Here is a 12968-nt window from a genome sequence, read left to right as displayed (position 1 = left end):
AGGGGTATAGAACACAGGTTACAGGACAGGGGTATAGAACACAGGTTACAGGACAGGGGTATAGAGAACAGGTTACAGGACAGGGTATAGAACACAGGTTACAGGACAGGGTATAGAACACAGGTTACAGGACAGGGTATAGAACACAGGTTACAGGACAGGGTGTAGAACACAGGTTACAGGACAGGGGTATAGAGAACAGGTTACAGGACAGGGTATAGAACACAGGTTACAGGACAGGGTATAGAACACAGGTTACAGGACAGGGTTATAGAACACAGGTTACAAATCAAATCAAATTTATTTATATAGCCCTTCGTACATCAGCTGATATCTCAAAGTGCTTTACAGAAACCCAGCCTAAAACCCCAAACAGCAAGCAATGCATGTGAAAGAAGCACGGTGGCTAGGAAAAACTCCCTAGGAAAAACTCCCTAGAAAGGCCAAAAACCTAGGAAGAAACCTAGAGAGGAACCAGGCTATGAGGGGTGGCCAGTCCTCTTCTGGCTGTGCAGGGTGGATATTATAACAGAACATGGTCAAGATGTTAAAATGTTCATAAATGACCAGCATGGTCAAATAATAATAATCATAGTAGTTGTCGAGGGTGCAACAAGCACGTCCGGTGAACAGGTCAGGGTTCCATAGCCGCAGGCAGAACAGTTGAAACTGGAGCAGCAGCACGGCCAGGTGGACTGGGGACAGCAAGGAGTCATCATACCAGGTAGTCCTGAGGCATGGTCCTAGGGCTCAGGTCCTCCGAGAGAAAGACAGAAAGAGAGAAAGAGAGAATTAGAGAGAGCATATTTAAATTCACACAGGACACCGGATAAGACAAGAGAAATACTCCAGATGTAACAGACTGACCCTAGCCCCCCGACACATAAACTACTGCAGCATAAATACTGGAGGCTGAGACAGGAGGGATCAGAAGACACTGTGGCCCCATCCGATGATACCCCGGACAGGGCCAAACAGGCAGGATATAACCCCACCCACTTTGCCAAAGCACAGCCCCCACACCAGTAGAGGGATGTCTCCAACCACCAACTTACCGTCCTAAGACAAGGCCGAGTATAGCCCACAACGATCTCCGCCATGGCACAACCCAAGGGGGGCGCCAACCCAGACAGGAAGACCACGTCAGTGACTCAACCCACTCAAGTGACGCACCCCTCCCATGGACGGCATGGAAGAACACCAGTAAGCCAGTGACTCAGCCCCTGTAAAAGGTTTAGAGGCAGAGAATCCCAGTGGAAAGAGGGGAACCGGCAAGGCAGAGACAGCAAGGGCGGTTCGTTGCTCCAGCCTTTCCGTTCACCTTCACACTCCTGGGCCAGACTATACTTAATCATAGGACCTACTGAAGAGATAAGTCTTCAGTAAAGACTTAAAGGTTGAGACTGAGTCTGCGTCTCTCACATTGGTAGGCAGACCATTCCATAAAAATTGAGCTCTATAGGAGAAAGCCCTACCTCCAGCCGTTTGCTTAGAAAATCTAGGGACAATTAGGAGGCCTGCGTCTTGTGACCGTAGCGTACGTGTAGGTATGTACGGCAGGACCAAATCGGAAAGATAGGTAGGAGCAAGCCCATGTAATGCTTTGTAGGTTAGCAGTAAAACCTTGAAATCAGCCCTTGCCTTAACAGGATGCCAGTGTAGGGAGGCTAGCACTGGAGTAATATGATCAAATTTTTTGGTTCTAGTCAGGATTCTAGCAGCCGTATTTAGCACTAACTGAAGTTTGTTTAGTGCTTTATCCGGGTAGCCGGAAAGTAGAGCATTGCAGTAGTCCAGCCTAGAAGTAACAAAAGCATGGATTAATTTTTCTGCGTCATTTTTGGACAGAAAGTTTCTGATTTTTGCAATGTTACGTAGATGGAAAAAAGCTGTCCTTGAAACAGTCTTGATATGTTCTTCAAAAGAGAGATCAGGGTCCAGAGTAACGCCGAGGTCCTTCACAGTTTTATTTGAGACGACTGTACAACCATCCAGGGGTATAGAACACAGGGTATAGAACACAGGTTACAGGACAGGGTATAGAACACAGGTTACAGGACAGGGTATAGAACACAGGTTACAGGACAGGGGTATAGAACACAGGTTACAGGACAGGGTATAGAGAATAGGTTACAGGACAGGGTATAGAACACAGGTTACAGGACAGGGTATGGAGAACAGGTTACAGGACAGGGTATAGAACACAGGTTACAGGACAGGGTATAGAGAACAGGTTACAGGACAGGGTATAGAACACAGGTTACAGGACAGGGTATAGAATACAAGTTACAGGACAGGGTATAGAACACAGGTTACAGGACAGGGTATAGAGAACATGTTACAGGACAGGGTATAGAACACAGGTTACAGGACAGGGTATAGAACACAGGTTACAGGACAGGTTATAGAACACAGGTTACAGGACAGGGTATAGAACACAGGTTACAGGACAGGGTATACAGAACAGGTTACAGGACAGGGTATAGAACACAGGTTACAGGACAGGGTATAGAGAACAGGTTACAGGACAGGGTATAGAACACAGGTTACAGGACAGGGTATAGAACACAGGTTACAGGACAGGGTATAGAACACAGGTTACAGGACAGGGGTATAGAACACAGGTTACAGGACAGGGTATAGGACACAGGTTACAGGACAGGGTATAGAACACAGGTTACAGGACAGGGTATAGAGAATAGGTTACAGGACAGGGTATAGAACACAGGTTACAGGACAGGGTATAGAGAACAGGTTACAGGACAGGGTATAGAGAACAGGTTACAGGACAGGGTATAGAACACAGGTTACAGGACAGGGTATAGAGAATAGGTTACAGGACAGGGTATAGAACACAGGTTACAGGACAGGGTATAGAGAACAGGTTACAGGACAGGGTATAGAACACAGGTTACAGGACAGGGTATAGAGAACAGGTTACAGGACAGGGTATAGAGAACAGGTTACAGGACAGGGTATAGAGAACAGGTTACAGGACAGGGTATAGAGAACAGGTTACAGGACAGGGTATAGAACACAGGTTACAGGACAGGGTATAGAACACAGGTTACAGGACAGGGTATAGAGAACAGGTTACAGGACAGGGTATAGAGAACAGGTTACAGGACAGGGTATAGAGAACATGTTACAGGACAGGGTATAGAGAACAGGTTACAGGACAGGGTATAGAACACAGGTTACAGGACAGGGTATAGAGAACAGGTTACAGGACAGGGTATAGAGAACAGGTTACAGGACAGGGTATAGAACACAGGTTACAGGACAGGGTATAGAACACAGGTTACAGGACAGGGTATAGAACACAGGTTACAGGACAGGGTATAGAGAACAGGTTACAGGACAGGGTGTAGAGAACAGGTTACAGGACAGGGTATAGAGAACAGGTTACAGGACAGGGTATAGAGAACATGTTACAGGACAGGGTATAGAACACAGGTTACAGGACAGGGTATAGAGAACAGGTTACAGGACAGGGTATAGAGAACAGGTTACAGGACAGGGTATAGAGAACAGGTTACAGGACAGGGTATAGAGAACAGGTTACAGGACAGGGTATAGAACACAGGTTACAGGACAGGGTATAGAACACAGGTTACAGGACAGGGTATAGAGAACAGGTTACAGGACAGGGTATAGAGAACAGGTTACAGGACAGGGTATAGAGAACATGTTACAGGACAGGGTATAGAGAACAGGTTACAGGACAGGGTATAGAACACAGGTTACAGGACAGGGTATAGAGAACAGGTTACAGGACAGGGTATAGAACACAGGTTACAGGACAGGGTATAGAACACAGGTTACAGGACAGGGTATAGAACACAGGTTACAGGACAGGGTATAGAGAACAGGTTACAGGACAGGGTATAGAGAACAGGTTACAGGACAGGGTATAGAGAACAGGTTACAGGACAGGGTATAGAGAACATGTTACAGGACAGGGTATAGAACACAGGTTACAGGACAGGGTATAGAGAACAGGTTACAGGACAGGGTATAGAGAACAGGTTACAGGACAGGGTATAGAACACAGGTTACAGGACAGGGTATAGTGAACAGGTTACAGGACAGGGTATAGAACACAGGTTACAGGACAGGGTATAGAGAACAGGTTACAGGACAGGGTATAGAGAACAGGTTACAGGACAGGGTATAGAGAACATGTTACAGGACAGGGTATAGAACACAGGTTACAGGACAGGGTATAGAGAACAGGTTACAGGACAGGGTATAGAGAACAGGTTACAGGACAGGGTATAGAACACAGGTTACAGGACAGGGTATAGAGAATAGGTTACAGGACAGGGGATAGAATACAGGTTACAGGACAGGGTATAGAACACAGGTTACAGGACAGGGTATAGAGAATAGGTTACAGGACAGGGTATAGAACACAGGTTACAGGACAGGGTATAGAACACAGGTTACAGGACAGGGTATAGAGAACAGGTTACAGGACAGGGTATAGAGAACAGGTTACAGGACAGGGTATAGAGAACAGGTTACAGGACAGGGTATAGAACACAGGTTACAGGACAGGGTATAGAGAACAGGTTACAGGACAGGGTATAGAGAACAGGTTACAGGACAGGGTATAGAACACAGGTTACAGGACAGGGTATAGAACACAGGTTACAGGACAGGGTATAGAACACAGGTTACAGGACAGGGTATAGAGAACAGGTTACAGGACAGGGTATAGAGAACATGTTACAGGACAGGGTATAGGACACAGGTTACAGGACAGGGTATAGAGAACAGGTTACAGGACAGGGTATAGAGAACAGGTTACAGGACAGGGTATAGAACACAGGTTACAGGACAGGGTATAGAACACAGGTTACAGGACAGGGTATAGAACACAGGTTACAGGACAGGGTATAGAGAACAGGGTACAGGACAGGGTATAGAGAACAGGTTACAGGACAGGGTATAGAGAACTTGTTACAGGACAGGGTATAGAACACAGGTTACAGGACAGGGTATAGAACACAGGTTACAGGACAGGGTATAGAGAACAGGTTACAGGACAGGGTATAGAACACAGGTTACAGGACAGGGTATAGAGAATAGGTTACAGGACAGGGTATAGAATACAGGTTACAGGACAGGGTATAGAATACAGGTTACAGGACAGGGTATAGAACACAGGTTACAGGACAGGGTATAGAACACAGGTTACAGGACAGGGTATAGAACACAGGTTACAGGACAGGGTATAGAGAATAGGTTACAGGACAGGGTATAGAATACAGGTTACAGGACAGGGTATAGAACACAGGTTACAGGACAGGGTATAGAGAATAGGTTACAGGACAGGGTATAGAACACAGGTTACAGGACAGGGTATAGAACACAGGTTACAGGACAGGGTATAGAGAATAGGTTACAGGACAGGGTATAGAACACAGGTTACAGGACAGGGTATAGAACACAGGTTACAGGACAGGGTATAGAGAATAGGTTACAGGACAGGGTATAGAGAACAGGTTACAGGACAGGGTATAGAACACAGGTTACAGGACAGGGTATAGAGAATAGGTTACAGGACAGGGTATAGAATACAGGTTACAGGACAGGGTATAGAACACAGGTTACAGGACAGGGTATAGAGAATAGGTTACAGGACAGGGTATAGAACACAGGTTACAGGACAGGGTATAGAACACAGGTTACAGGACAGGGTATAGAATACAGGTTACAGGACAGGGTATAGAACACAGGTTACAGGACAGGGTATAGAACACAGGTTACAGGACAGGGTATAGAGAATAGGTTACAGGACAGGGTATAGAACACAGGTTACAGGACAGGGTATAGAACACAGGTTACAGGACAGGGTATAGAGAATAGGTTACAGGACAGGGTATAGAGAACAGGTTACAGGACAGGGTATAGAACACAGGTTACAGGACAGGGTATAGAGAATAGGTTACAGGACAGGGTATAGAATACAGGTTACAGGACAGGGTATAGAACACAGGTTACAGGACAGGGTATAGAGAATAGGTTACAGGACAGGGTATAGAACACAGGTTACAGGACAGGGTATAGAACACAGGTTACAGGACAGGGTATAGAACACAGGTTACAGGACAGGGTATAGAATACAGGTTACAGGACAGGGTATAGAACACAGTTTACAGGACAGGGTATAGAACACAGGTTACAGGACAGGGTATAGAACACAGGTTACAGGACAGGGTATAGAGAACAGGTTACAGGACAGGGTATAGAGAACAGGTTACAGGACAGGGTATAGAACACAGGTTACAGGACAGGGTATAGAACACAGGTTACAGGACAGGGTATAGAACACAGGTTACAGGACAGGGTATAGAACACAGGTTACAGGACAGGGTATAGAGAATAGGTTACAGGACAGGGTATAGAACACAGGTTACAGGACAGGGTATAGAACACAGGTTACAGGACAGGGTATAGAACACAGGTTACAGGACAGGGTATAGAACACAGGTTACAGGACAGGGTATAGAACACAGGTTACAGGACAGGGTATAGAACACAGGTTACAGGACAGGGTATAGAACACAGGTTACAGGACAGGGTATAGAGAATAGGTTACAGGACAGGGTATAGAACACAGGTTACAGGACAGGGTATAGAACACAGGTTACAGGACAGGGTATAGAACACAGGTTACAGGACAGGGTATAGAACACAGGTTACAGGACAGGGTATAGAACACAGGTTACAGGACAGGGTATAGAACACAGGTTACAGGACAGGGTATAGAACACAGGTTACAGGACAGGGTATAGAACACAGGTTACAGGACAGGGTATAGAACACAGGTTACAGGACAGGGTATAGAACACAGGTTACATGACAGGGTATAGAACACAGGTAACAGGACAGGGTATAGAACACAGGTTACAGGACAGGGTATAGAACACAGGTTACATGACAGGGTATAGAACACAGGTTACAGGACAGGGTATAGAACACAGGTTACAGGACAGGGTATAGAACACAGGTTACAGGACAGGGTATAGAACACAGGTTACAGGACAGGGTATAGAGAACAGGTTACAGGACAGGGTATAGAACACAGGTTACAGGACAGGGTATAGAACACAGGTTACAGGACAGGGTATAGAACACAGGTTACAGGACAGGGTATAGAACACAGGTTACATGACAGGGTATAGAACACAGGTTACAGGACAGGGTATAGAACACAGGTTACAGGACAGGGTATAGAACACAGGTTACAGGACAGGGTATAGAACACAGGTTACAGGACAGGGTATAGAGAACAGGTTACAGGACAGGGTATAGAGAACATGTTACAGGACAGCGTATAGAACACAGGTTACAGGACAGGGTATAGAGAACAGGTTACAGGACAGGGTATAGAGAACATGTTACAGGACAGGGTATAGAACACAGGTTACAGGACAGGGTATAGAGAACAGGTTACAGGACAGGGTATAGAGAACAGGTTACAGGACAGGGTATAGAACACAGGTTACAGGACAGGGTATAGAACACAGGTTACAGGACAGGGTATAGAGAACATGTTACAGGACAGGGTATAGAACACAGGTTACAGGACAGGGTATAGAGAACAGGTTACAGGACAGGGTATAGAACACAGGTTACAGGACAGGGTATAGAACACAGGTTACAGGACAGGGTATAGAACACAGGTTACAGGACAGGGTATAGAACACAGGTTACAGGACAGGGTATAGAGAACAGGTTACAGGACAGGGTATAGAGAACATGTTACAGGACAGCGTATAGAACACAGGTTACAGGACAGGGTATAGAGAACAGGTTACAGGACAGGGTATAGAGAACATGTTACAGGACAGGGTATAGAACACAGGTTACAGGACAGGGTATAGAACACAGGTTACAGGACAGGGTATAGAGAACAGGTTACAGGACAGGGTATAGAGAACAGGTTACAGGACAGTGTATAGAACACAGGTTACAGGACAGGGTATAGAGAACAGGTTACAGGACAGGGTATAGAGAACAGGTTACAGGACAGGGTATAGAACACAGGTTACAGGACAGGGTATAGAGAACAGGTTACAGGACAGGGTATAGAGAACAGGTTACAGGACAGGGTATAGAACACAGGTTACAGGACAGGGTATAGAGAACAGGTTACAGGACAGGGTATAGAACACAGGTTACAGGACAGGGTATAGAACACAGGTTACAGGACAGGGTATAGAACACAGGTTACAGGACAGGGTATAGAACACAGGTTACAGGACAGGGTATAGAACACAGGTTACAGGACAGGGTATAGAACACAGGTTACAGGACAGGGTATAGAACACAGGTTACAGGACAGGGTATAGAACACAGATAACAGTAGAAGTATATAAGGCACAGCTTAATGGAAAAGCCCTCTGGATTATGTTTGTTGGTCAGATGTTCTGAAATGTTCTGCTGTTCTCTACTGTGAGTCTGTGACATTTCCTGTGGGCTTGCGTTCTGGAACGCTTTACATACTCACATACACAACACACACAACACACACACACACACACCTTTTCTGTGGTCCAGGGGTAACCAGAGGTGGTGGAGGTCGTTGGGGTCAGAGAAGCATCACAGGACCCTCCCACACAATGGAACAATAGGCTGCTCTACACTGAGTGGTTTCATAAAGGCTGGGATGGCAGAGCCACTTGGACACTGTGCATTTTAATAAAGGGAGGGCTCTGCCCGTTGCCAGGCATTTCACTGGTAGGCCAGGGGCTTCATTAGGCCAGGGGCTTCATTAGGCCAGGGGCTTCATTAGGCCAGGGGCTTCATTAGGCCAGGGGCTTCATTAGGCTAGGGGCTTCATTAGGCTAGGGGCTTCATTAGGCTAGGGGCTTCAGTAAGCTAGGGGCTTCATTAGGCTAGGGGCTTCATTAGGCTAGGGGCTTCAGTAGGCCAGGGGCTTCATTAGGCCAGGGGATTCATTAGGCCAGGGGCTTCATTAGGCTAGGGGCTTCAATAGGCCAGGGGCTTCAGTAGGCCAGGGGCTTCATTAGGCCAGGGACTTCATTAGGCCAGGGGATTCATTAGGCCAGGGGCTTCAGTAGGCCAGGGGCTTCAGTAGGCCAGGGGCTTCAGTAGGCCAGGGGCTTCAGTAGGCCAGGGGCTTCAGTAGGCCAGGGGCTTCAGTAGGCCAGGGGCTTCAATAGGCCAGGGGCTTCAGTAGGCCAGGGGCTTCAGTAGGCCAGGGGCTTCAATAGGCCAGGGGCTTCATTAGGCCAGGGGCTTCATTAGGCCAGGGGCTTCAATAGGCCAGGGACTTCATTAGGCCAGGGGATTCAATAGGCCAGGGGCTTCATTAGGCCAGGGGATTCATTAGGCCAGGGGCTTCAGTAGGCCAGGGGCTTCAGTAGGCCAGGGGCTTCAGTAGGCCAGGGGCTTCAGTAGGCCAGTGGCTTCAGTAGGCCAGGGGCTTCAGTAGGCCAGGGGCTTCAATAGGCCAGGGGCTTCAGTAGGCCAGGGGCTTCAGTAGGCCAGGGGCTTCAATAGGCCAGGGGCTTCATTAGGCCAGGGGCTTCATTAGGCCAGGGGCTTCAATAGGCCAGGGACTTCATTAGGCCAGGGGATTCAATAGGCCAGGGGCTTTAGTAGGCCAGGGACATCAGTAGGTTAGTGGGGTTGGTTTCTGAAGAGGGCGATGTAGTTGGACTGAAACCAGATATGGGGTATTGCTGTTTGTCCCTACCCTATTACACACACACACACATGCACGCACACACACACACAAACAAACATATGCATACGCCAAAACCATGTAAAAGTGTGTTTTGCATGTGTGGAGCACAATGGTCATTTCCCCATTTGTGCATACCTGCTTTTTGATTTTGTGTGTGTGTGTGTGTGTGTGTGTGTGTGTGTGTGTGTGTGTGTGTGTGTGTGTGTGTGTGTGTGTGTGCCTGCTTGCCTTCCTGCCTGCTCATACATGTTCTCTCTCTCTCCCAACTCTAGGTTCCCGGTGCTGTCTCCTTTGACTCAGTTCCTCTCCTTACCCAGACTGTGTCCTCACCAGTCTCACCTCCACACCATCTCTGGTCTGTCTGGCCCCCGACACGGCTACTGCTGCTCCCGCTGTGCCCAGAAGAAATGGCCCCCCATCCTCCTGCCCCCCCTCGGCCCCCTCAAACCCCCCACAGTTCCTCCTGACCCCCCTCAAACCCCCTCAGTCTCTCCTGTTACCCCCTCTGGACCTCCAGACCCTCCAGAAGAGCCCTCTCCTGCCCCCCGTGGACACACACCACTCCACCACTAAGATCTCCCAGACCCCCAGGGCTGGGTCAGGGTTACTCCCTGAGGGGAAGTGGAGGATGCCTGGGGAGGTGACCCGGAATGTTGGGAGGTGAGGATGGAAACACACACACACGTATACTGTTCCTAAGTGTGAGCATTGTGTACATGCAGTTGAAGTCGGAAGTTTACATACACCTTAGCCAAATACATTTAAACCCAGTTTTTCACAATTCCTGACATTTAATCCTAGCAAAAATTCCTTGTCTTAGGTCAGTTAGGATCACCACTTTATTTTAATAATGTGAAATGTCAGAATAATAGTAGAGAGAATGATATATTTCAGCTTTTATTTATTTCATCACATTCCCAGTGGGTCAGAAGTTTACATACACTCAATTAGTATTTGGTAGCATTGCCTTTCAATTGTTTACCTTGGGTTAAACGTTTTGGGTAGCCTTCCACAAGCTTCCCACAATAGGTTGGGGGAATTTTGGCCCATTCTTCCTGACAGAGCTGGTGTAACTGAGTCAGGTTTGTGGGCCTCCTTGCTCGCACAAGCTTTTTCAGTTCTGCCCACAAATTTTCTAAGGGATTGAGGTCAGGGCTGTGTGATGGCCACTCCAATACCTTGACTTTGTTGTCCTTAAGCCATTTTGCCACAAATTTGGAAGTATGCTTGGGGTCATTGTCCATTTGGAAGACCCATTTGCGACCAAGCTTTAACTTCCTGACTGTCTTGAGATGTTGCTTCAATATATCCACATAATTGTCCTTCTCATGATGCCATCTATTTTGTGAAGCGCACCAGTCCCTCCTGCAGCAAAGCACCCCCACAACATGATGCTGCCACCCCCGTGCTTCACGGTTGGGTTGGTGTTCTTCGGCTTGCAAGCCTCCCCCTTTTTCCTCCAAACATAACGATGGTCATTATGGCCAAACAGTTCTATTTTTGTTTCATCAGACCAGAGGACATTTCTCCAAAACGTACGATCTTTGTCCCCATGTGCAGTTGCAAACCGTAGTCTGGCTTTTTTATGGCGGTTTTGGAGAAGTGGCTTCTTCCTTGCTGAGCGGCCTTTCAGGTTATGTTGATATAGGACTCGTTTTACTGTGGATATAGATACTTTTGTACCTGTTTCCTCCAGCATCTTCACAAGGTCCTTTGCTGTTGTTCCGGGATTGATTTGCACTTTTCGCACCAAAGTATGTTCATCTCTAGGAGACAGAACGCGTCTCCTTCCTGAGCGGTATGACGGCGGCGTGGTCCCATGGTGTTTATACATACGTACTATTGTTTGAGATGAACGTGGTACCTTCAGGCATTTGGAAATTGCTCCCAAGGATGAACCAGACTTGTGGAGGTCTACAAATGTTTTTCTGAGGTCTTGGCTGATTTATTTTGATTTTCCCATGATGACAAGCAAAGAGCCACTGAGTTTGAAGGTAGGCCTTGAAATACATCCACAAGTACACCTCCAATTGACTCAAATGATGTCAATTAGCCTTTCAGGCACTTCTAAAGCCATGACATCATTTTCTGGAATTTTCCAAGCTGTTTAAAGGCACAGTCAACTTAGTGTATGTAAACTTCTGACCCACTGGAATTGTGATACAGTGAACTAATCCGTCTGTAAACAATTGTTGGAAAAATTACTTGTGTCATGCATCCTAACCGACTTGCCAAAACTATAGTTTGTTAACAAGAAATTTGTGGAGTGGTTGGAAAACGAGTTTTATTGACTCCAACCTAAGTGTATGTAAACTTCCGACTTCAACTGTACGTAGGTGTATCCATGCACCGTGTGTCAATCTTCCGTTTGATTGACAGGTTTCAGGTGGCTCAGATTCAGGAGCAGAGGCCTGGTTCCATAGAGATAACGTTCCGACCAGAGTCTAGTGACTCAGACTCAGTGGAGGATTCATCTCTGCTGCGGGCGAACAAGTCATCCTCGTCTTCATCCTCGTCATCATCCTCATCAGCTGCCAGGGGTACACAGGAGGTGACGGTTACTTCCTGTCTTGCTGATTCTCCCTCTCATCTTTCTCTCGTTTTGTTTTCACCTCCTCTCTTCCTCTTTCCAGTCCACAGAACTTTCTGCTTCTTGGAGTGCTGTTGAGTTCTCTCAGGAGTCCCTGGGAGCACACAGAGGATGTTAGACAATGTTCTTCTAGTGACCGCTGAATTATGAAATAGTAACACATTGCCTGTCATTGTTGTGCGGGGAAGGACTCCGTCCACCACACACACACCCTCCCATGTTAGTCATCAGTGACAAAAACACACACGTCTAGCTCAGCACATTTAAACGTGACACACACAATCACGACACACTTACGGGTTGTCAGTGCTGACGAGTGAATTAATTAAATTGTATTTTTGCATCAAATTGCCAGTTGGTATCCCATCCCTGACAGTTAGTGAGGAAGCTACTGGCCCCTGGTAGTGACATTGGGAACACACACACACACACACACCACCTCTCAAGTCCTGCCTGTAAGTCACATTCCCATGAAGCAACATCCTGTGAGTCAACGATCAACCATTCTAATAATCTCTCTCTCTCTCTCTCTCTGTCTCTCTCTCGCTCTCTCTCTCTCTGTCTTTCTCTCTCTCTCTCTGTCTCTCTCTCTGTCTCTCTCTCTCTGTCTCTCTGTCTCTCTCTGTCTCTCTTTCTCTCTGTCTCTCTCTTTCT

The 12968-nt window shown here is 47.1% G+C and overlaps 1 protein-coding gene across 1 annotated transcript in view; it reads left to right on the top strand.

Moving 5' to 3' along the window:
* Positions 1 to 12968, top strand: part of LOC106581397 (tumor necrosis factor receptor superfamily member 19L) — an 83543-nt gene that overhangs the window by 69891 nt on the left and 684 nt on the right. The window contains exons 9-10 of the mRNA XM_045704022.1: positions 9997 to 10384; positions 12104 to 12275. Coding sequence (XP_045559978.1) covers positions 9997 to 10297 — 301 coding nt within the window. The 3' untranslated portion in view covers positions 10298 to 10384; positions 12104 to 12275. The remainder of the gene's footprint in view (positions 1 to 9996; positions 10385 to 12103; positions 12276 to 12968) is intronic.

Source organism: Salmo salar, chromosome ssa20 (genome assembly GCF_905237065.1).
Source record: "Salmo salar chromosome ssa20, Ssal_v3.1, whole genome shotgun sequence".
In the NCBI taxonomy this organism is placed as follows: domain Eukaryota; kingdom Metazoa; phylum Chordata; class Actinopteri; order Salmoniformes; family Salmonidae; genus Salmo; species Salmo salar.
The sequence above is the reverse complement of the archived record's forward strand: the minus strand, read 5'-3'. Positions and strand labels throughout refer to the sequence as shown.